Raw genomic sequence first — 24,276 nt, 5'->3', positions numbered from 1 at the left:
TTTCCAGTGGAAAAGTTGAACTAAATGACCTTTCCGACAGCTTCCAGCAAGCTCATGATGGAGCTCTTTGTTGTGGGAAGACGATGGGCCGTGCTTAATGCCGTCATTCTTCTGTATGACTGTGCAAGTCACTTGACATCTCTGAAGCTGTGTCGGCCAGTTAGAATGAGGGGGTGTGCTAGGGAGAAAGAAGTGGGCTTGGAATGAGGGATGGGTGTGAATCTTGCCTCTGCCACCTCTATGGCCTTGGGAGACTTCCTTCGCCACGGTGAGCTTTGGTTTCTCCCATCAGTACCATGTGGATAATAATACCTGCCTTGCAGGTTTGTTACGCGTTTACCTGGGAACGCTCAGTTAAAAGGCCTAGCACACGGTAGCAGCTGAATAAATGTCACCTCCATGGGAAGGCTGCCAGATAGAATACTTGCAAAACGTGGGGTATATTTATACTAAAAAATTCTTTGTTGTTTATCTAAAATTGAAATTTGACCACATATCCTGTATTTTATTGGGCACCCACCCCATGCATGGGCACTGTGGACAGTCTGTGGAGCTCCCAAGCAGGGGGTCTACCCAGAGCTAGATTTTGTGCCCTGGCTGGTGAGTGAAGAATGCATTTAAATCTTTGGGGGTTGTTAGAAAACAACCACCATAGCAAAACCAAAGAATAATGTACATTAAAGAGTGTACATAGCTTGCAAAACCTAACATCTTTACATTTCCTATCAGCCCTTCCAGAAAAAGTTTGCTGACCCAAAGGTGATGGGGACTGAGAGGAAAGTCTGGGAGAACTGAGAATCTTCACAATTTATATACCTATTTTGGGCCTGGCAAGAATGAAACGGGAAGAGTCCAGAAAATGGAATTCTCCAGGACATAAGTAGGGGGAGGCAGAGAGTGAGGCAGGTGGCCGGCAGAAGAGGCACCGTGAGAAAGTGGGGCATTCCCTCCTGGGAGCCCTCAACCCTGGGAATGGGCCTGCCCTGACTCCTCCCCTCCTTTCTCACTGCCTAGAGTCTCTCAGGGTAGGCCACTGGGTATTCTGACGTCCAAGGGAGGCCTCACCAGCCTCTCTGAAGGCCTCCCCGGTTGTGACTGGCCTGGGGGCAGGGAGAGAGCCCTGGGTGGAGAAAGAATTGGAGTTCGCACAAGGCCCCCTTGGTAGGTAGGTCTGTGGCTGGCCTGTCTCTTTAAATCTCAGGTAATTTGGGAGGAGGGAGGGAGTGTCCATGCAGCTTTGGCTCCTCCTGCTCACTCCCAGTAGGAGCTCCCGACAGGCCAGCCCTGCAGAGTCCTGGCTGGCTCTGCCAAGTGTAACAAACTCACAGCCCTCTGCAGACTGGCTGGGGCAGCTGGGAGACTCCCAAGGAACTCATCAGGAAGGCAGGAGACAGGAGACGGGACCTCTACAGGGAGAGGGCGGGCCGGCCCTTGGGGGGGCTGATGTGGCCCCAAGGCTGAGTCCCGTCAGGGTCTGGCCTCGGCCTCAGGCCCCCAAGGAGCCGGCCCTACACCCCATGGGGTTGTCCCTGCCCAAGGAGAAAGGGCTAATTCTCTGCCTGTGGAGCAAGTTCTGCAGATGGTTCCAGAGACGGGAGTCCTGGGCCCAGAGCCGAGATGAGCAGAACCTGCTGCAGCAGAAGAGGTAAAGCCCCCTTGGTCTGCTTCCCTTCCAACCTCCCCGGGCCTGCACCTCTACCCCTCACCCCTCCCTCACCTCCCATCTTTGTTTGGCACCTCTGGCTGGACAGGTGGTGCTCCCAGGCCCGGACTGGCTTCTTGGGAGCATTCTGTCTCAAGAGCCTCAGCCCGTAGGGCTGGTGAAAGAGGATGGGGCTGAGATGGGCACAGGTGTTTACTATCTTAAGATCTAATTCAATTCTGCACGCCTTTTGTGAGTACTTCCCTAAGGGCCAGGCGCCTTGCTGGGGCTTGTAAGGATAGAACATCATAGCCCCTCCACCCAAGAGGGGACAAGAGAGGACGGCAGATGAGGACAATGCCTTCCGTATCTCGACTGCTTGCCTCTAGAACAGTCTCTCTGGCAGGAACACATAGTATACATATGTTCCCATGGAGGAATGAGTGAACGATTGAATGAATGAAGCAGAGAGAACCACAGACACCAGGAACCAGAAAATAAGACAAAATGTGAAAAAAAAAGTTACCATTCCTATGCATTTGTCTCATCAGACATTGACCAAGGCCTTACTATTTGCCAAGCACTGCGGGGATATGAAGACCCACAAAGCTCAAACCCAACCTTGAGGTTTATTTCTCTCTGTTAGTGTGGGTGGGGATGTGGGGGAAGCGGGTCAAAATAACAGATGTTCTGAGGACCTGTGCTCTCCTGCATTCAGGTGATGGAAATCGAGACTCTAGAGTTTAAGCCCTAAGGAAATTCACTGGCTGCTTCCAGCTTCTGAAAACTTCCTAAACCCATGTGCTGCTTTCTTCACCATGACAGCTTAGAGTACAGAGCCGGAGAGGAGAAGGGAACCGGAACTCGGGGCTATCCCTGCATGTGGTCTCTTCTTCAAGGTCTCTAATAGAGTTCCCTGCCCAGTTGGTGGCATGCTAGAGAGAAGTCCTGCCTGTTGGGGCTTTCCCTGGGTCACAAAGGAGGCAGATACTATGTCTGTTCATAGACGAAAGCCTGAAGTCTTTGTGTCTTTGGGTTTTTTTCTGTCCCCAGGAGTAGGAGCCTGCTTTAGCCTGACCAGGGAGGCTTCCTGGAGGCCCCTGTGTTTTCTTTTGCTGAAGGATTCTGGGCTGGGGATGGTCTCCTTCTGTGAATTGTGCCTTCCCGTCTCTCACTCCAGCCGCCCACCTCTACCCCAAAGGCCTGGGAGAGTGGGGACTGGAGCACATGTTTGGCTGATGACATCTTGGGGCAACAGAATGGCTTTGTTGTTAGAGAGTAGGTCGTCCTCACTGGCTTCACTCATCCTCTTCCCACTCTTAGGACCCCAGGGTCGGGGGATCCAGGCACAGCGTACAGAAAGGCCTGGGGGATTAGAAGGGGTGGTGGAGATTCCCTGTGTGGGATATCAGGGGAGAGCAGAGTGGAGGCCCTGAGCTGAGTCTGGCTGAGAATAGGCTGCTTCCGCATGTCCTGTCTGCCCCCACTTTTCCTCAGATCATATGGGGGCTGCCTCTGCAGCCTTTGGCTAGAAAGCCTTGATGTCACCCTTGGCAGGGATTCCCCCCTCCCTGCTCTGATCTCCCCACTGGCCTCTGCACTTTCTTGGTCTTCTTCTTCCTGGATATCAGGTGTCCAGAGCAATGACTCTCCTTTGGGTGGGCACTTCCCAGAAGGATGCTGAAATTGCCTGCAAGGGGAGTTTCCTAATCTGTGCCGTCAACTAAAGAGAAGGCATGGGGGCACTGAGATAAACATGGGATGACTAAGTAAATAGGAACAATATGGACAAGTGAGGGGTGAGCTAATGGAAGAAAGGAGCACACAATGATTGAGAACCCAGTGCTGTACTAGGTGCTACCACCTGCCTTATCTCTGTCATCCCTGTAACAATAATGGAAGGCGGGTCCTGTTATCCCCCTATGAATGGGGCAGGCTCAGAACCCCAGAGCAAGTAAATGGTGAAGTTGAATTTGTTCCAAAGGGGACTCAAAGGGAGAACTGCGGGGTGGGATTGGGTGAGATTCCATGGTGTATAGGATGGTCTAGTGGAAAAGGAGTCTTTCCAGGATGATTGGTAACCCAAAACTCCTCTTTCTACAGTGGACGTTTCTTGGGGCTTAGCATGCAGCCCCCTCTGCTTAAATCTACGTTGTTGAGATCCAAGTCAAGCTCTCAACTTTCTCCCATGTCTTCCAGGTCATCTCTCCCTTGGGCTTGGATTTTCTCACTTCCTGATATTTAACGCATTACACATGTATCGAACATAAGGCACTCCACCTTTCTGCAGAAAATGAATATGACACAGTCCCTGCTCTCAGGGAGTTCTCATGCCTAGGAGCAAAGTTTACTGACAGGCACATACTTGGGCTAAAGGTGAGCTTAGTGGACATCACTAGAAGGGTATAAATGAGTGTTCTGGAAGCATAGAGGAGGAAGTGTGAGATCTGATTTCGGCTGCTGTGGGGTGTCCTGGGCAGCTTCATAGTGGCTGCTTAACCTGAACATACTCCCGCCCATATGCTGACACTTCGTCATCTAAGGAGCAATTTGGAGGGAATGCCATGCTTGTTGGAGCTTTTCTTAGGGTTAAATGCCTGCATGAAATACGTGAATCAAGGGTCTGAAAAGTCAGCCCTGGGCTTCTCTGGTATATTGTGCTCGCCTGCCACGGTAAATACTTACATACATGCCTACTTGCAAATGCGCAGATAGACATGTGCACAAAGGAGCTGTGGCACTTAGGATGGCAGCTGATTCCAAATCTCTAAACAACCACTTTGGCTTCCTCATCCCCACTGCCAGGAACATGAGCTGGAGGGAGATGGCTCACAAGTGCCCAATGTATGCCTCCACCCCACACATTACCGCTCTTTCCTTCATCTGTGGTCACTGCGCAGGCCTGCCCCCCCAACCTCCAAGAAAAATCAGGAGGAGCCATAAAACTAGAAGAACCACATAATTTAGTGGTCAGAGCCTGGGGCTGGATTCTTGGCCAGGCATCCTGCCTTTAACTCCATGTGATCTTCTGGCAATGATTTGATTATGCCGCTTCAGTTTCCTTTTCTGAAGCATGGGAGAACTATTCAGCTGGTGTTAGAGGGTTGTGAAGAGCAAAAGTGATAATGAGTGAGATGCTGCAGGAATGAGAGGGGCCATGAACTTCCCCCGCATAGCATTGTATCCACCCAGGAATGCAAGGAGCCATGCACTCCGAGCAGCCCTGTTGTGTACCAGCACCAGCCCTGCCCAGAGGGCACACTCGCTGGTGGGAAAGGTATTTGTGGTGAGACCAGTGGGACCCATGCCTGTCTTCTCTAACTCCTCTTCCAGCCCTGATTAACACTGAGAATCACAACCAAGAAATGACCAGTGGGGTACGCATTGTGGCTTTGTCTCTGACTTGCTTCCTCCAGCTGTTACATGAGCAAATTTGACTCAATTTCTGGGGGCCTTTCTAGCTCTAAAAATCTTATTTGAACTTTTCTCAAGAGTCTTGTGATCCTGCCTTTTTTTCCAGCAACTAAAACCCAATCTGGACCCATGCACAGAGTGCACATATCTACAAGGATGGAGGAGCAGATGAGGGCATGGGGTGGAGGAGATGGAGAGAGGAAGTCAGGAATTTTTCCCTGGTGGCCCAGAGGCAACCCTGAGAGGGAAGTCATTGATCTGTTTGCTCAAGAAATAACGTGCTAGATTTTGTGCCAGGAAACCCTTAGTTGGGTTTTCACCACTCTAATGTTCAACTAGACCATTCAATTTTATTATAATTAATTGCCTAGTAAAAGAAAACATTCTAGAACCTGAAAATACCTTTCATATTGTTACAATTTCAGATTTGCTCTATAATCTCTTTTGACTACTTCATCAGTGGGAGCTTAAAAGGCTTCATCTTTCTTTCTTTCTTTCTTTCTTTTTTTTTTCGTTTCTCCCTTAGTTGAGTATTTAATGATCCATAAGAAAACATTTTTATGTATAGGATATTTCTGATTCCTTTCACAGTGAAGACTCCTCATTCTAAAACGGATTATGAATAATTGTACCTCTGAATCAGAGTTTCTTCACCTTGGCACTATTGACATTTTGGACAGGATAATTCTTTGCAGTCAGGGCTGTCCTGTGCAGGGTGCTTAGCCATGTCCCCGCCCTTGACCCCCGTGTTGTGATCTAAACTCCCGTGATGAGTTGCTACTGAAAAATCTATTTGTCCCCCAAGCGCAGGAATCTTTGGATAGATCCGCTCTGTGCACCTCCTTCAGGCACCCAAGGAGAGTCAGGTGTTTTGAGTTCAGCCTTACTCCCAAGCAGGTGAGCTAGGGCTTTCTGTGCTGTCCCCTTGTGGGCATATGAGGTTATTGCAAGTAATGGCTGGGCCGGACACCTTCAAAACCCATCCCCATGCAGGGCCCCCCTTTTTGCTGAATTCTGGAGTTTGCAGTCAGAGGAGGCTAGTTCTCTACAAACCTTGCTGGGTTGGGTCATAAGCTGGTTCTTCACGGAGGGTGTGGTCTGGCTAGGTTGCCAGATAAAATACAGGACACTCAGTTCAATTTAAATTTGAGATAACAAATAAGCTGCTAGTATAAGTGTATCCCAATATTGCATGTGATATTACTTATACTAAAAAAAAAATTGTGCATCTAACATTCAAATCTAACTGAGCATCTTGTATTTTTATTTGGTAATGCTAGCAACTCTGGGTCTGACAGTAGCTTTTTGTTTTCCCCAGGCCACTAGAGTGTCAGCAGAGGCTGAAAAATGAATTCATAGGAAATGGAGGTTTATGGGGGACACTTTCAGCTTCAGAGATGCGTAGGGACCAAAGGGGAATCTTTGAGCCTGCCACCGACTATGCCACCACTAACATCTAGGATACAGCAAGTAGAACTCTGGACTTGGAAAACGTGCTCTATTGGACCCATTTCTAGATTTGCCATCAATCTTTCACACATTTGGTCAAAATGGGACACAAATGTGGAAGCATATTGGAGGAGGGCAGGGAAGGAATATAAAGATGAGTTAGTGGCTGGTCTCTGCCCTCGAGTACCCTTAGCATAGAGGAAGAGACACAGATACATAGCAATTACAGCACCCAGTGAAAGATGCTGAAATAAAAGTAAGGCCACAGGAGAGAGTGAAGACCTTCCGTGCATGTGTATGTGTGTGTGTGTGTGGTGCTAGCGATTGCTTTTCCCCCAGTCTAGGGTATCTAGAGAGGAGAGCTTTGTGCAAATGGTTGATGTGGTGGTGGTGATGAAGGGAATGTAGAAAACTTGTTTTGAAGCTATGTTTGCATACCAAGTGTTCTATTTTTCACTTATACATGCTTGCTGAAGGTTGGCTTAGGGGGCAGCTGATGAAAATAATAAGGAGGAACAGTTAAGTCAAACCACCTTTTGGCATTGCTGCTGATTCATTCACTCTACAGATGGTGTCAGTGAGCATCTACACCATTCTAGGCGTATTTCTAAGCATAGGCGGTGCAGAAGACACAATGAACTGGGGGCTGGGGGAGTTGGATTCTAGAAGGAAAGAGCCATAGGGATATAGGGAGAATGGTGTGCTCTGCAGTGCTGAGACAGGATGAGACCAAAATGCCAGGTCTAAGGAGTGGGTGGGACATGCAGAGGGTGGAAAAGTAGTTGCACAAAGACCTTAAAGAGCTTCTGTGTTCCTTATCCTTAGCATTTAAGGACCCATTGGACTTTTGCATTTGCCATTTGGAAAGATTATCTCAACAGCATCAAGAAGGATAGATGGGGATAGAGTGCAGGGAAACTGGTTAAAAGAATATTTTGCTAATCTTGGGCTAGAGAATGAGGACTTGAATTAATGAAGGTTAGCAGGAGCAAGAAGGTAGGGACTGAATGAAGAGAGAGCTTTCCATGTTGAACTGACAGGACGTGGTGGCTGCTGCTGTGCATGGGGGCAGGGCAGAGGAGATGAGTGAGCTGATGTCTCCTCTCTGATTGCCCTCCCACCTCCAGCTCTGGAGTGAATTTCTTGCCACTGCCAGCATTTTAGAATGTGAGCTCCTGTCTATGTCTTTTTATATGTCACATAATTGTCAAATTATGGATAAATAGAGTTATTTCATTTACTCCCATAGAAAGACCAAATGGCTCCAGGCCAAGAGAGAAAATTGAATCAAAGGGACCCATGTGTCTTAGTTGGGGTAAGTTCTAATTTTAAAAGAGACTTTTTAGCACACAGTAGGAATAAGAATAAAGAGATGATCTGGGGAGTCAGAGAAGACAATTTTGCCTAAAACAAGCGAGAAGTGGATAATAAGGAGAGACTAATCTGACTCAGGGAAAGAAACTGATCCATGAATCCCAAATTGGGTAAATCCAAGAAGGGTCAGAAGAGGGCAGAATGGGAACATTCAGATTGACATGAAATTCAATGAATGAATCCTCTAGATTGGATTCTTTTTTTTCTCTGCACCTATCATTGTTGCCCATAGTTTATGTCTTAGGGGCCAATAGCCAAAACAAACTAGCACCTAAAGTCCTCTAGACAGCTGGTCTGAAAATGATGGAGAACACTGCTTCACCAACTTTAATGTGAGCTGTTTGGAAACTCAGCCCCCTGAGCTTGTGTCTGATTTATTGCCACTGGTTTTTGCATGCAAGGATCACTTGAGCAATGCTTCTCAAACTTTCATATGCCCAGGAATCAGCTAGAAATCTCAAACTGCAGATTTGGATTCGCTAGGTGGAAGGGTCAGTCTGAGCATTTCCATTTCTTGTAAGGGCTCATGTGCTGCTGCTGATCCAGGGGTCCACTTTAAGAAGGAAGGCTGTTGAGATGATATGAGAAGAAAGACGAGAGACAGAAAGGAAGAGACAGAAAATGAATGAATGAATGAATGAATGAACACCTAGGAGGAAGGGAAGCTGGGAGCCAGGCTTGTTCTTATGGTCCACTGTTCTTTTGTGTTAAGCCCTGAAGATGCTATTGTTGGGAGGGAAGTACCAGTATTGAAGGGTTCTGCTGAGAAGGTTGAGTAGGCAGAGGATGGTGCACCAGGAGAAATCCTGCTGGCCTCTGCATATGACTTCCTCCACAAATATGAGACAGGAATTCCTTGCACTCCTCGGTCCATGCAAAACAAGGCTTATCCTGGAGGGCAATCTCAGGGCACCTGGTGAGGGTAAAACAGGACCACTCCAGGGGTAAACTGGTTAGCAGGTAAGCCACATGTCTAAATAGAACTCCTCCCCTCTGTACCTGAAATGCACTGATAATACATTCACACATGATATGTTCTGGTCCCAGGACCCCAGGAGGGAGGGGGAAGGAAACCAGGCATGGACAATCTCAAACGCGCGCAAAATGGGCAACAAGTTGATGTGTATTTACTGACTGTAAAGAGAAAAGACATCAATGGCCCCACCTGCCTTGATTGAAGACCCTGAGGTTCCTGCTGCTGAGGCACATACCTCTGTGTATAATGGAGTCAAGCCAGGGTGTTTCCCTCCACAGCTAGGTATGCTTACTGTCTCCAGCTTTCCTATCCATTCCTTTGTAGGATCTGGGAGTCTCCTCTCCTTCTAGCTGCCAAAGAGAATGATGTCCAGGCCCTGAACAAGTTGCTCAAGTATGAGGACTGCGAGGTGCACCAGAGAGGTAAGAAGCAGACACGCAGCATGATCTCCTAGGTGAGCCCCACACATGGGGCCTCCCAGGAGTGCCCAGGACCTTGTGCTATTGGCCTCTGAATCTATTGTCCCCAATCCCCTGTCCCATGGAAGCCATATAACCCACCTCTCTGTAAATGCCAGGAGCCATGGGGGAAACGGCGCTACACATAGCAGCCCTCTATGACAACCTGGAGGCCGCCATGGTGCTGATGGAGGCTGCCCCGGAGCTGGTCTTTGAGCCCATGACATCTGAGCTCTATGAGGGTGAGGGGCCCACGGGCCTGGGGTGAAGAGCAGGAGTGGCTGATGGGGTATTTCAAGTCAGTCTCTGGTGGATAATTTGGGAAAGACAAAGGGGATCTGAGCCTCCTACTCTTTTTTCTCTTCTCTGCCTCCCTTCTGTGTCAGTCCTGACTGCCCATCACTAGCATGCCTGCCCCCTGAAATGCCAGGGGGCCTAGAGAAGAGGAAGAGATGGGCAGCAGCTGGATCCCCTGGGAATCCTGAACACCCGAGGGCTCCCTGTTCTCCATCCCAGGCTGCCCCCGAGGGAAAGAGACCAGGGGTGCATAAGGGAGGGACCCCCTGCAGGATCCTGGGGACAGACCCCTGACTGACAGCTGTCTCTGGGCCAGGTCAGACTGCACTGCACATCGCTGTTGTGAACCAGAACGTGAACCTGGTGCGAGCCCTGCTTGCCCGCAGGGCCAGTGTCTCTGCCAGAGCCACAGGCACTGCCTTCCGCCGTAGTCCCCACAACCTCATCTATTTTGGTGAGAGCAGGTCTGGGCTTGGAGGACGGGCAGGTTGGAAAGGTGGGCAAGGCAGAGCAGGGCCAGGCAGAGGAGGATCCTGCCTTCAGCTGTATCTGTTGGGCAGCTGGAAGGAACAATCCTTTGAGGGCTTAATTAGGTTAGAGGCCAATTTACCCCACGACCCTCCCTCTGGTTCTGCATGAAAACTGTCCCCAGGCCCTGAGCTGAGATGTGGGGGAAGAGAAGGTTGTCACTTGGGGGAGACTGCCCACCCCATCCTGCCATCCTGTGCTCTCCTGCCATGGATCTCTCTGTGTCCACAGGGGAGCACCCTTTGTCCTTTGCTGCCTGTGTGAACAGCGAGGAGATCGTGCGGCTCCTCATTGAGCATGGAGCTGACATCCGGGCCCAGGACTCCCTGGGTAAGAGCTGGGATGGGGAGGGGAGCTGAGATGCTGCAGGGAGCGAGGGGCAGGGTGAGGAGAGGGACTGGGACCTTCAGGAAGACCCCAGGGTGGGGATGGGGACTTTAGGCCAGTGGCCACATGATACCCTGTGTCCTCCCCAGGAAACACAGTGTTACACATCCTCATCCTCCAGCCCAACAAAACCTTTGCCTGCCAGATGTACAACCTGCTGCTGTCCTACGACAGACATGGGGACCACCTGCAGCCCCTGGACCTCGTGCCCAATCACCAGGGTCTCACCCCCTTCAAGCTGGCTGGAGTGGAGGGTAACACTGTGGTGAGAGACACTCCCCATCCCTGAGGTGTCTTTCTAATGACCCTCAAACTATCCTGTTGGCCCTAGGAGAAACAGAGGTGAACACGATCCCTGATGCTTAGGTCCCACTCTCAACTCATAAAAAATTTTCATCCCCTCTTACTCTTGTTACCTGTTCTCTTTCTTGCCCACTCTTTTTCCCCTGAGGCATTGGGGGTTACAGAGTCTAGATCCCAAGCTGGGATTATCTGTAATGCCCCAGCCCACCTTTCCCTTTCAGCCCCCAGAGCAGGGCCCTCCAGCCTCTCGTCTCTCCTTTCCAAGCTCTGGAGGGAGTCATGGGAGAGGATGAGGAACCTAGGGCATCACTGTGAATGTGGGTTCTTCTGCCCTCTAAAGGCTGTCATCAAAATGAAAGGGCAGCCACCCTCTCCAGGGGTGCTATCCTCCTGCACATGCATCCTATCCACATTCTGTGACTGTCCCCTTTGCTTACTGCTCCTGAGTCATCTTCACTTTCCCTTAGATGTTCCAGCACCTGATGCAGAAGCGGAAGCACACCCAGTGGACATATGGACCACTGACCTCGACTCTATATGACCTCACAGAGATCGACTCCTCAGGGGATGAGCAGTCCCTGCTGGAACTTATCATCACCACCAAGAAGCGGGAGGTACGGTTCATCACAGCAGGCTGTGTCTGGGGAGGGGTGTCAGGGTCTCTGAGCTGCCTGTTCTCCTTTTTTTTTTTTGAGATGGAGTCTTGCTCTGTCACCCAGGCTGGAATGCAATGGCGCGATCTTGCTCACTGCAAGCTCTGCTCCCAGCTTCAGGCCATTCTCCTGCCTCAGCCTCCCAAGTAGCTAGTACTACAGGCGCCCGCCACCCAGGCCCAGCTAATTTTTTGTATTTTTAGTAGAGACAGGGTTTCACCGTGTTAGCCAGGATGGTCTCGATCTCCTGACCTTGTGAATCTGCCTGCCTCTGCTTCCCAAAGTGCTGGGATTACAGGCGTGAGCCACCTCGCCCAGCCCTGCCTGTTCTCTTTCTGTTGCAGGCTCGCCAGATCTTGGACCAGACACCAGTGAAGGAGCTGGTGAGCCTCAAGTGGAAGCGGTACGGGCGGCCATACTTCTGCATGCTGGGTGCCATATACTTGCTCTACATCATCTGCTTCACCATCTGCTGCATCTACCGCCCCCTCAAGCCCAGGACCAATAACCGCACGAGCCCCCGGGACAACACACTCTTACAGCAGAAGCTACTTCAGGTGATATCCTTGTAGGAGCAGATCAGCAGGGCAGGACTTGACTCTCTGTTCTCAGACTGGTGTCCCTTCCCTTCCTCACACCATTTCTCCCCTTGCTCTAATCTCAAATATTTGGGTACAAACTCCAAATGCATGCCCACAGAAACACACATATGCTCTTATTCTGAGAGCAGAGTTTGAGAAGAGCCAAACCTAACAGATTAAAAAGAATCTGCTGAGGCTGGTGACCCTGGGCACCATGGAAACGCAGGGCAGATGCCTGAAAGCCCTGAGCGTTTTGACCATTCTTCTCCCCCATCAGGAAGCCTATGTGACCCCTAAGGATGACATCCGGCTGGTGGGGGAGCTGGTGACTGTCATTGGGGCTATCATCATCCTGCTGGTAGAGGTGAGATGTGGATGGAATCTGGGCGAGGCTGTCTGCCCCAGGAATCCAGACTGAGTTCTGGTATCTGAGTGCCTTTGTGTCTCCCTGACTTCTCTTCAGATTCCAGACATCTTCAGAATGGGGGTCACTCGCTTCTTTGGACAGACCATCCTTGGGGGCCCATTCCATGTCCTCATGTGAGTTTCCTTCCTGTTACTCCCATCCCTTCCCTCAACAGGGCTCCAGTTCCACTCCCTGGATTCCTGACCTCTCAAGAACCTTAGCTCCAGAGTCCCCTCTCTAGTGCTATGTGTATGACCCTGTGCATTGAGTGTGGAGAGGCTGAATCTGCATGTGTGGGTACTTTCCCAGCTATATTCTTGCTGTCAGGTCCCCAGGATCATCCCAGCCCTCCCCTCACCACCCTCCTCCCTGCTTCCCCAGCATCACCTATGCCTTCATGGTGCTGGTGACCATGGTGATGCGGCTCATCAGTGCCAGCGGGGAGGTGGTACCCATGTCCTTTGCACTCGTGCTGGGCTGGTGCAACGTCATGTACTTCGCCCGAGGATTCCAGATGCTAGGCCCCTTCACCATCATGATCCAGAAGGTCAGTCCTCCCCACAAGCTCCCTAGAGAAAGGCCCCAGAGCCGCAGTCAGCAGACAGTCCCACAAAGGGCCGAACAGTAGACATTCCAGGCTCTGCAAGCCACGCATGGCCTCACTGCATGTTTTTCTTCTTTTTTAACGATCCTTTAAAAATGTAGAAACCCTTTTCAGTTCAAAGGCCACACCAAAACAGGTCAGGTAGATCTGGTCCACAGGCCATAGATAGCCAATCCCTGTCCTGGAGGGTGAAGCTGTGAGATTTGTCGGGGTTAGACCTATTAGAGGTTGGATGGGGCAACTGCTTGGGGAATGTGTGCAGATGTTCTCTGCCTCCTGCTCCCTCTAGATGATTTTTGGCGATCTGATGCGATTCTGCTGGCTGATGGCTGTGGTCATCCTGGGCTTTGCTTCAGGTAATCATCTGTCCAGGACCAGGGGCCAAGGCAGGGAGGAGATGAGAAAGTCTAGGGGTCACTGGTTCTGGCTAAACTTGGGGAGGAGGAGTAATGCAGAGATCAGAGGAGACCATATGATGTCAGAGGATGTCCAGAGGTCAGAAAAATTGGGAGTGTTAGGGAGAGGTGGCTCTTAGGATCAAGAAGATGAGGCTCATAGAAAACTAGGGACCATAAAAACCCAAAGTTTGGAGCACTGCAGAGCTGATGATATTGAGATGAAGGGACCAGGATGGACATGGATGCAGAGCCCAGGGTGGACTGGTCGTCTGCATGGTTGCCATGGTAACCCTCACCCCCTTGGGTGGAGCAGCCTTCTATATCATCTTCCAGACAGAGGACCCCGAAGAGCTGGGCCACTTTTACGACTACCCCATGGCCCTGTTCAGCACCTTCGAGCTATTCCTTACCATCATTGATGGCCCAGCCAACTACAACGTGGACCTGCCCTTCATGTACAGCATCACCTACGCTGCCTTCGCCATCATCGCCACGCTGCTCATGCTCAACCTCCTCATTGCCATGATGGGCGACACTCACTGGCGAGTGGCCCATGAGCGCGATGAGCTGTGGAGGGCCCAGGTGAGCCCCCTGGTGGCTGGGAGGGTTAGGGCAAGTCATCACCTTCCTACCAAGGAACCTGCCAAGCTGAGAGAGAGGCAGGATATCTCCACCCCACTTATGTTTGGACAGTTGTGGCAAAGCAAGCAAAATCATGCAAAATGTACAGAAGCACTGATTAGCAATTCAACCAGGCAATACTGGAATCGCTGAGAAGAATGCCTCACAGTTCTCTCAACAGTTAAAAGCTCAGTGTTTTCTAGAGGAATCAACAAGAAATAAAAGAAAATTAACAGTGGCTAAAACTGCACTCTGTACATTTTGTTCCCAAATAAAAACTGGAGTATCAAGTCTTCTTGATGATATTTAAGTCTGCAACATTTGATATGGAAAGCTGGATGTGTTAAAAAAAAATAATGCCACCCAAACTACCTATAGTAGCAGAAGCTATCTTCAGCCAGACCTTCAAATAGGGAGAGAAGACCATGAGATGAATCAAATCCTCATTTAACAAACACCTAGAAAATAATTTATCTAAAAAAAATTATTGCAGCAAAATAATGGAAATTTCCCAAACTGGAAGGCATTTAATTATGCTGTGTAGAAAACGGAGTGGAAAAACTAAGCTGGGAAATAAGGTTCGCTGAGAAAAATATTTTCTCCAGGAATATATATTGATATTCTAAGTGGGATGTTTATATTTATAAGTGGCCTTTATGTCTGTAGGGTCAAAATATCTGGGAGCCCTTAAGAGCCCTTTCTATTTGCTTTGTCTGGTGCCTGTGCTCCTGGGAATGGGGCTTCCGCCTCCTGTCTTTCTCCTGCCTCTGGCCTGGCTGCATCACGGATGTCAGGCCATTGGGTAAAGAACTGTTGGTCTCAAGCTCTATCAACTCTCTCCCACTGAAGATGGTCAACAAAGGCTGCCCCACCTCCCAGATCCAGGGGTGTAGTTCATCACCCCTGGGGAAACCACGAGCTCCCAAGTTTCCTTGGCATTGCTAGACTGTTTTCCTTTGCCCTGCATCCTCTCCTCCTCCCGCCTTCTTCTCCATCTGCAGCTCTCTTTCCTCTGTCTGCACCCAGCCTCATCTCTGACTTCCCCTTTTGTCCCCTTACACAGATTGTGGCCACCACGGTGATGCTGGAGCGGAAGCTGCCTCGCTGCCTGTGGCCTCGCTCTGGGATCTGCGGACGGGAGTATGGCCTGGGGGACCGCTGGTTCCTGCGGTGAGTGACATGTGGGGGTAGGTGTCCCCTGAGAAGCCTCATCGGCAGGGTATCCCTCTGCTCAGACAGCTTCCTGCTCCTGGGGTCCCTGTGGAGGCCTGTATGCTCCCTAGGCTCTATGCTTGTTGACCGAGCTGGTGAGGAAGGGGTCCCGTCTGGAGCCTGGATTTCTCCAAGCATCCAGGGAGCCTGTGGCAGAGTCCGCTGCTTCCTGGGGCCTAGCTGCCAAGGGGCCAGTGACCCAGGCATCCACCATGGCTGCCCAGAAGGGAAAAGGCCAGCAATGGCAGGGATGGGGGGACCAGGGGATAAGAGACAAGCATCCTTCTTGTATCTGCTCTTCAAGTCCCGGCTGTGTCTCAAGTCCCTGCATTCCACAGGGTGGAAGACAGGCAGGATCTCAACCGGCAGCGGATCCAACGCTACGCACAGGCCTTCCACACCCGGGGCTCTGAGGATTTGGACAAAGACTCGGTGGAAAAACTAGAGCTGGGCTGTCCCTTCAGCCCCCACCTGTCCCTTCCTACCCCCTCAGTGTCTCGAAGTACCTCCCGCAGCAGTGCCAACTGGGAAAGGCTTCGGCAGGGGACCCTGAGGAGAGACCTGCGTGGGATAATCAACAGGGGTCTGGAGGACGGGGAGGGCTGGGAATACCAGATTTGACTGCGTGCTCTCACTTGACTTCCCGGAACTTGCTCTCATTTTCCTGGGAGCATCAAACAAAACAAAAACCAAACACCCAGAGGTCTCATCTCCCAGGCCCCAGGGAAGAAAGAGGAGTAGCATGAATGCCAAGGAATGTACATGGAGAATCACTGCTCCAGGCCTGCGTTACTCCTTCCGTTCTGGGGCAGATGGAGCCCAGCCCAAGCACGGGGCTGGGAGGGTGTGAGGAGCTCTCCTGCGGCCTGCTCCCCACCCATTCCGACAGGAGCACGGCACATCTGAACGCTGTAGAAACAGGCCAGCCGCTCAGGCACTTGGTCTCCACCTCAGGGTCATAAGCGGGGAGAGAGAGTGCCCTTCCCAGGGCATCCAGGCAGGTGCAGGGAGGTGCAGAGCTTGTGGAAAGCATGTGAGTGAGGGAGACAGGAAGGCTCCGGGGGTGGGGTGAAGTGGAGCTAGGTCTTGCCAACTCCATCTTCAATAAAGTCATTTTCGGATCCCTGCCCAGCTCCCCTTCTGCATCTCTGCGGTGCCACCTGCCCGCCCCACCCCTCTGGTTCCTTGTTCGAGGCCTCCCTCACCCTTCCTTGCAGACTGAGGCCTCACCACACCGAACTTGCAAATTCCCTTCTTTCCCTTTAATGAGGAGGGGGCTGGTGGAGAGGCGGAGGACCAGGGAATGCAGCCATCGGGAGGGTTGGGTTTGCTGTAGGGCATCTCTCACAGAGGCTGTTGGAGCCCGGCTCACGTCCCACATGTCCCTTCTCGGACCAGTGTCCAGGCCTGAGTCACGGGCATCATCATTTCCCGGCACGCTGCCGCGGCCTCAGACCTCCACTGAGCCCTGCTGCCTCAGGTGTTGCTGAAGGAGCTGGATGTGGTGCAGCAGCTTCTTCTGGTGGCCAGCCAGGGTGATGCCCAGGGCAGGCAGGTCTCTGGTTGGGAGGGAGGGGATCAATTCTGGGCCAGCTTCTCCGAGATCCCCAGTACGACCCCCAGCCAGCGGCCCAGAGCATTCACCCCCTACCCCACCACTCCCTGCTTACTCCAGGCTGAGCTGAGCCACATCACTGAAGGTACAGAGGCCAAACTTGGAGAAGTTGTCCTGGTAGCACTCCAGTCCAATGGCTGAAAGCCAGGCCTGGGGTGAGTCCAGACAAGGAAAGTCCAGGGCCACAGGGGTCAGAAGGGCCTGGGAAGGCCTAAGAGGGGAGGGGCAAGCAGGGTCAAGGTCTCTTCATCTTAGCCCCTCTCCTCAGTTTTCTTTAGGTTTGCATCTACCCTCCCTGGCTTTCCCAGACTCTAGCCCCAAGCTCCAGACCTTTCCCCTGGGTCTCCGCCAGCCTGCAGGGTATCCGGCTTGCGGATCATCTTGTCAAATGCAGCCACCAGCTGGTCAAAATGAGGCCGCCGGGCACGGTCCTTCTGCCAAGTGTCCAACATAAGTAGATGTAATCCAGGAGGACAGCCTGGAGGTGGGGGCAGCCGGAACTCCTGCTCTATTGCATTTAGTACCTGGGGGTCAGAGGAAGACTATGATGATGGGAAGTTTTGTTAGTAGAGGGAAGTACTTTGTTGGGTAGGAGGGTGGGCTGGAATCTGGTGGAACATGAGGAGAAGGAACTCAAATATATGGAATCCAAGAGCCATGAGATCTTAGAATACAAATGGAGTAGAGAATGGAGGTCCTACTAGAATGTTCCAACCAGGGAGGGATCGGGGTGGGAAATCAGCAGTGTCTAGGTCGGTGCTTACCTCCTGTTCACTCATGTCCCAGTAAGGCCGTTCTCCATAACTCATCACTTCCCACATGAGTATCCCAAAGCTCCAGACGTCACTGGATGCTGTATGCTTTCCGTGTGCAATGACCTCTGGGGCTGCCCAGCGAAGCAAACAACTTGGGCCCTGAGGGGTAGAGTCAAAAGCAAATAGTAATAATCATAGCAATAGTCACGTTTATTGAGCAACTACTTTGTGCTCAGATATGTCAAGGGTTTTACATCAAGCATCTCATTTAATCATCATAACAACCCTCTAAGGTGGATGATATCATCTCCATTTCACAGAAGCAGAAGCAATAGTCACGTGTATTGAGCAACTACTATGTGCTCAGATATGTTAAGGGTTTTACATCAAGCATTTCATTTAATCCTCATAACAACCCTTCAAGGTGGATGATATTATCTCCATTTCACAGAAGCAGAAGGTGAGGCTTAGAGAAAGTGAACTTGTCCAAGGTCACAGAGCCGGAGAGGAGAGTGTTCAGAATTTGTACCCAGCTGTGCTGACTCTGGAGTCTCTGTAATCTCCACAGTGGGGGAAGGACAGGGGGTAGTTCTAGATTGTTGCAGGTCTCCCCTCCCTCATCCTCTTTCTTTGTCTCGGTCCCTGAGGTCACCTAGGCTTTCATCTCCCCCATCACACAGGAGAGCCTCCCTCCTTTCGGGGACTATGACATCCCAGCTGAGGTGCCCACCCCGGATTCCGGCTCACCACCCCTCCACCCAGCACCTGCTGGGGCATGCCACAGGCCCCAGGCTGTGCCCCCAAGGCTGTGCTCTCACCTGAGGACTGTGGCCAAGACGGGCCACCTTGCACACCAAGTGGCTATTTACCAGCACGCTGTGGGCAGAGAGCGAGCGATGGACGAAGGCAAAGCTGGACAGGTACTGCATGGCAGCAGCCACTCCCCGTTGCATGGCCACCAGCTGCAGGCTGCTGAACTGGCCCTCCCGCTGCTGAGGGGCAGGGGCAGGGGGCAGAGGTCAGTGACTGGAGACAGGGAGACCTCGTCATACTGCACAGCAGACAACAGCATGAGAGGGGGAGGGTGTGGAATCAGAAAATGGCCTGGGAAGGAAGGACAGAGACCATGGAAGGTGGGGTGGTAAGAAGCAAAGATATAGGACCTTGTCTCCTGGAAGCTTTCCTGGACCCCAGGACCCTCCTCCTTCACCCAGGCTGGACTGACCCTGAGGAAGCTGTCCAGGGGGCCAAGCTCCATGAACTCCGTCAACACCATGAGGGGTCGGCTCTTGGTGACCACACCCTCCAGCCGCAGGATGTTGGGGTGCTGGAACTGACCCAGCACCGCAGCCCGGCCCAGGAAGGTCATCTGCAGGCTTTCGGCGCCCCCGGCCCACAGGGCCTGGATGGCCACAGTCTGCTCCCTCCGTCCCCGTGGCTGTAGGCGGCCCCGGCGCACTTCGCCAAAAGAGCCTGGGAGAATAGGTGTAGGTTGGGGTGGGGATCAAGGCTCACAGTGTCCTGGCTGTGTTTGGATGGGACTGGCCAGGGGAGGCCACAAGGGAGCCCCGTCGCTCTGATCCCTGCCTTGCCCCTGCTGTACCTGTCCCAATGACCTCCTCAATCTTGATATAGGCAGGATCGATCTCCCGGGCAAGTTCTCGGATGGCCTGGCAGGGGTCCTCGTAGGTGGAGGGGTCGATGTAATACTTCACCCCAGGTCCTGGAGGAGTGTGGAGTATGTTCTGAGTGGGTTGTGCAAGCAGGGCTGGCCACACACCCCAGACATGCCCACTTACCTCCAGAAGATTGTGCCAACGAGCTCCCCCAATCTTGGGGGGATCCAGCCTTCCCTGCCATGTGCCCCACCCGTGTGTTCCCCAGCCCCACCCATTTCTTCTCCTCATCCCCACCTGGGCTGCTGTATTGCTGCAGCTGCTCCATATAGCCAGTCCCACGCCGCTTCCTGAGGGACAAAACGGTGACCGGGGATGACGCTCCCATTTCCACCCCCTTGCTGCCCCCTTGTCACCCTCACAGATTGCTCTTTAGTTGGTCTGTGGAGGGGGACACCAGTCTGGCCCTCCTGCCCACCTCCACGTGGGGCCCCGTGCAGGGGCTGGCTGATGGGAGGAGCACCCGTGTGGGGTTTCTGCTGGGGGCTCCGGACTTGGCAGGACTTGAGGTTTGGCTGTGGAGTTAATGGTGCTGGGCAGAGTTGGGCAGGGGTGGGGACTCACCGCTGGAAGACGACCGCCAGCACGGTGATGGCTGCCAGCAGGAGGAAGGCCAAGGCCCCCAGGATGGAGCCAATCACCAAGGAGAGTCTCTCCGGAAGCTGGGAGGACAGCTCCCCTGGGGGACCAGCCGACAGGGTCACAGGTGGGCCAGGTGGCTCATAGGTGCTTGTTCATGTGCCCCGGCACGCACACACACCACAGGCACACACAACACGCGTGCATATGCCGCAAACCTTCCACATCCACACACAGGCACACACAACACACACACACCCCCCCACACAGCCCTCCCACATCCACACACAGGCACACACAACACACACACGCCCACAGCCCTCCTACATCCACACACAGGCACACACACACACACACACGCCCACAGCCCTCCTACATCCACACACAGGCACACACACACAACACACACACACACATGCCCACAGCCCTCCTACATTCACACACAGGCACACACACACAACACACATACACACCCACAGTCCTCCCACATCCACACACACGGACACACACAACACACACACGCCTACAGCCCTCCCACATCCACACACAGGCACACACAACACACACACACACACACACGCTCACAGTCCTCCCACATCCACACACAGGCACACACACAACACACACACGCCCACAGCCCTCCCACATCCACACACACGGACACACACAACACACACACGCCCACAGCCCTCCCACATCCACACACACGGACACACACAACACACACACGCCTACAGCCCTCCCACATCCACACACAGGCACACACAACACACACACACACACGCCCACAGCCCTCCCACATCCACACACAGGCGCGCACACACACACACACACACACACACACGCCCACAGCCCTCCCACATCCACACACAGGGACACACACAAACACACGCCCACACACATGCCCACAGCCCTCCCACATCCACACACAGGGACACACACACACACGCGCGCTCACAGTCCTCCCACATCCACACACAGGCACACACAACACACACACACACCCACAGCCCTCCCACATCCACACACAGGGACACACAACACACACACACGCGCTCACAGTCCTCCCACATCCACACACAGGCACACACAACACACACACACCCACAGCCCTCCCACATCCACACACAGGCACACACAACACACACACACCCACAGCCCTCCCACATCCACACACGGACACACACAACACACACACGCCCCCAGCCCTCCCACATCCACACACAGGCACACACAACACACACACACACACACACACGCCCACAGCCCTCCCACATCCACACACAGGCACACACAACACACACACACCCACAGCCCTCCCACATCCACACACAGGCACACACAACACACACACACACACACACACACGCCCACAGCCCTCGCACATCCACACACAGGGACACACACACACACGCGCCCACAGCCCTCCCACATCCACACACGGACACACACAACACACACACACCCACAGCCCTCCCACATCCACACACAGGGACACACAACACACACCCACAGCCCTCCCACATCCACACACGGACACACACAACACACACACGCCCCCAGCCCTCCCACATCCACACACAGGCACACACAACACACACACACACACAGCCCTCCTACATCCACACACAGGCACACACACAACACACACACACCCACAGCCCTCCACATCCACACACAGGCACACACAACACACACACACCCACAGCCCTCCCACATCCACACACAGGCACACACAACACACACACACACACAGCCCTCCTACATCCACACACAGGGACATACACAACACACACACACACCCACAGCCCTCCTACATCCACACACAGGCACACACACACACACGCCCACAGCCCTCCCACATCCACACACAGGGACACACAACACACACACACACACACACACACACACGCCCCCAGCCCTCCCACATCCACACACAGGCGCACACACACACACGCCCACAGCCCTCCCACATCCACACACACGGACACACACAACACACACACGCCCACAGCCCTCCCACATCCACACACAGGCACACACACAACACACACACGCCCACAGCCCTCCACATCCACACACAGGGACACACACAACACACACACGCCCACAGCCCTCCCACATCCACACACAGGGACACACACACACACACGCCCACAGCCCTCCCACATCCACACACAGGCACACACAACACACACACACACACACACCCACAGCCCTCCACATCCACACACAGCATGCATACATACCCCTACAACTCCCCACCTCCCCGAGGAGCCCCTAGGTCAGCTGCTGAGCAAAAGGCACTCTCCTTCCCCACAGAACTTCTGGTTGGAGAGCACTGGGCCAGGGTTCAAGGCCAGACAGTCCCTGGGCCTCTCCTCACTACCCACTTGGGCCTTTACCTGCCCATCCGGCCCCCTACCCCCACTCACCTTGAGGAAGCGTCTGGAAATAGACTTTGCCCCCGTAGGGGCCGTGGCCGGCAGCAGTCCGGGCTCGCACCTGGAAACCATAGATGTGGCCAGGGCTCAGCTGTGTCACGGTGGCAGTGTTGGTCTCGCTGGTCAGGGTGAAGGAGTGGGATTCGTCTTCTGCCTGGGGGTAACAGCCATTCACTCCCTGCCTGGCCCCCTCTTGCCCCTGCTTCTGCCCCTAAGGCCCCCAGCCACCCTCCCTGGTTGACAGGGCTCTCAGACACATGCCCAGTGCTGCAGGCTTCTGGGCACCTCTCCTTGCCCATTCAGCCTCTGGCCCCCACTGTGGGGACTGTGAGCTCCTGCCGGCCCTGCTGCGGACCCCCTACTCCTCCTGTGCACCTGGTCACCTCTGGCCCCCACTGTGGGGACTGTGAGCTCCTGCCGGCCCTGCTGCGGACCCCCTACTCCTCCTGTGCACCTGGTCACCTCTGGCCCCCACCGTGAGGACTGTGAGCTCCTGCCGGCCCTGCTGCGGACTCCCCACTCCTCCTGCGCACCTGGTCATAGTAGCGGAGCTGATAGTCCAAGATGTTCCCATTGGTCTGGTCGGGCTGCGGCCAGGACACTGTGATGCTGTTGGATGCCCGGCTCACCTGGTGCACCACAGGGACTGCAGAGGGCACTAGAGTGCAAAAGGAAAATTATTAGGGGGATAGGAGTCACTGGGAGCAGGGTCAGCCTTGAGGGGAGGGCGGCAGGGGTGGACCAGGCTGGAGATCAGGAGTAGGGAAGGGGGCTCAAAGGAGCAGAGGCAGGGGATCCCAAAGGCCAAGGAAAAGGGCTCACCTTCATGGCTGGTGCTGACATTGATAGCTGCAGCCTGAGGAGGGTCAGGGCTGAGCTCAGACACCCCATTGACAGCCTGCACCTCTAAGATGTAGGGTACATGTGCTCGGAGCCCCCCCACTAACACTCGGCTCTCAGTCAGGCCTCTCTGGCGAGGGTCAAAGTGGACCTCATCCCTGCAGCGGCGACAAGTGCCCCCACCACCGCTGGCAGGCTCCTGGCGGCCTTCACACTCCTTGCACACGACGTTGAAGAGCAAGTCCCCTCGACCCCCCAGCTCCCGAGGCAGGCGCCAGTGTAGCATGAGTGCTGAGCCTTGCACCTCAAACCAAAGCTCCTGGGGAGCCGATGGAGGACCTGGGGGGCCGGAAGATGTGGTAGTCCAAGGGCCAAGAGGGCAGGAGTCATGGGGGGTGATTGAGGAAGGAAGGAGCCAGGGGAGGGTGGGTGGCCCAGAGGGGAGGAGACAGAAGAGCATGGGGTGGTGGTAGCCCAGAAAGGCAGGATGTGGGCCCAGGGGAGAATGGGTCAGGGAGAGAAAAGAGGGGGGACAGGGAGGGGAGGAAGCCAAGAAAACAGGGGAAAAACAAGTCACTCCAAATGCAAAGATCCCCCAGTGTTGCCTGCTCCCCGAACTTCTGGCCCCTCTCCCAGTCTCTTTCCCATTGCAGGGCTGGGTGAGGAACTCACCAGTGCAGGGGGCCTCTGGTGGGTCGGAACTGGCCCGGTAGAAGCCCTCCAGGCAGGGGCAAACTGGGGCTGCTGGATTGGGAGCGTGGCTGCGGGCAGGGCATGGTGAGCAGGGAACATTCCCAGCAGAAGCCTTATAGAGCCCCCGTGGGCAGGCTGAGGAGGCAGAGAAGAGAGTAGGGGCGTCACACTCGCTCTGTCCACCCACCCTGAGCTTCCAACACACAGCAGGCAGTTATCCTCGCAGCCTTCTCTTCCCCAGAGCTGGTTCTCCTTTTCTTCCAAGACTGAACCCCACCCTGTCTTCCCTCAGGCAGAGATTTCCTCTGCCATTTGCTGGGACAGAATTGCATTTCCATGGATGGAGAAAGTGAGGTGCCGTGGGGGCTACA

General features: G+C 53.5%; 2 protein-coding genes across 14 annotated transcripts in view; one reads left to right on the top strand and one right to left on the bottom strand.

The window, feature by feature from the left end:
* The first annotated feature begins 1,032 nt into the window (after nt 1–1,032).
* TRPV6 (transient receptor potential cation channel subfamily V member 6) lies at nt 1,033–16,429 on the top strand. Of its 3 annotated transcripts, none has more exons than XM_005551023.4 (15): nt 1,033–1,645; nt 9,180–9,277; nt 9,433–9,555; nt 9,927–10,064; nt 10,370–10,468; nt 10,615–10,790; nt 11,296–11,442; nt 11,826–12,038; nt 12,340–12,426; nt 12,526–12,602; nt 12,850–13,015; nt 13,362–13,428; nt 13,784–14,052; nt 15,155–15,261; nt 15,642–16,429. In XM_005551023.4, exons 1-15 carry the CDS (start codon nt 1,230–1,232, stop codon nt 15,922–15,924), a joined length of 2,466 nt encoding a protein of 821 aa, XP_005551080.1. In that variant the 5' UTR covers nt 1,033–1,229; the 3' UTR covers nt 15,925–16,429. The 3 variants fall into 3 exon arrangements, with proteins under 3 accessions (XP_005551080.1, XP_073892279.1, XP_005551081.1); XM_005551024.5 differs by having other exon boundaries at nt 1,289–1,645; nt 9,932–10,064; XM_074036178.1 differs by lacking the exons at nt 12,850–13,015; nt 13,784–14,052; nt 15,155–15,261; nt 15,642–16,429 and having other exon boundaries at nt 13,362–13,487.
* A 114-nt stretch (nt 16,430–16,543) lies between these two features.
* The window catches only part of EPHB6 (EPH receptor B6), a 17,964-nt gene continuing 10,231 nt past the window's right edge, over nt 16,544–24,276 (bottom strand). For 8 of the 11 annotated variants that reach the window (XM_074036177.1, XM_045387397.2, XM_015448178.3 and 5 more), the window contains 13 exons: nt 23,885–24,040; nt 23,195–23,551; nt 22,906–23,030; nt 22,364–22,526; nt 19,914–20,028; nt 19,587–19,639; nt 19,277–19,396; nt 18,899–19,146; nt 18,492–18,665; nt 17,683–17,832; nt 17,249–17,442; nt 16,974–17,129; nt 16,544–16,862 (listed from right to left, as the gene is read on the bottom strand). In XM_074036177.1, the coding sequence (XP_073892278.1) occupies nt 16,754–16,862; nt 16,974–17,129; nt 17,249–17,442; nt 17,683–17,832; nt 18,492–18,665; nt 18,899–19,146; nt 19,277–19,396; nt 19,587–19,639; nt 19,914–20,028; nt 22,364–22,526; nt 22,906–23,030; nt 23,195–23,551; nt 23,885–24,040 (2,120 nt within the window). In that variant the 3' untranslated portion in view covers nt 16,544–16,753. Of the gene's footprint in view, nt 16,863–16,973; nt 17,130–17,248; nt 17,443–17,682; nt 17,833–18,491; nt 18,778–18,898; nt 19,147–19,276; nt 19,397–19,586; nt 19,640–19,913; nt 20,029–22,363; nt 22,527–22,905; nt 23,031–23,194; nt 23,552–23,884; nt 24,041–24,276 lie in introns of all 11 variants that reach the window. The other 3 variants (XR_012432946.1, XR_012432947.1, XR_012432948.1) reach the window with 1 other exon arrangement.

This window comes from Macaca fascicularis, chromosome 3 (genome assembly GCF_037993035.2).
Source record: "Macaca fascicularis isolate 582-1 chromosome 3, T2T-MFA8v1.1".
Taxonomy (NCBI): domain Eukaryota; kingdom Metazoa; phylum Chordata; class Mammalia; order Primates; family Cercopithecidae; genus Macaca; species Macaca fascicularis.
The sequence above is the reverse complement of the archived record's forward strand: the minus strand, read 5'-3'. Positions and strand labels throughout refer to the sequence as shown.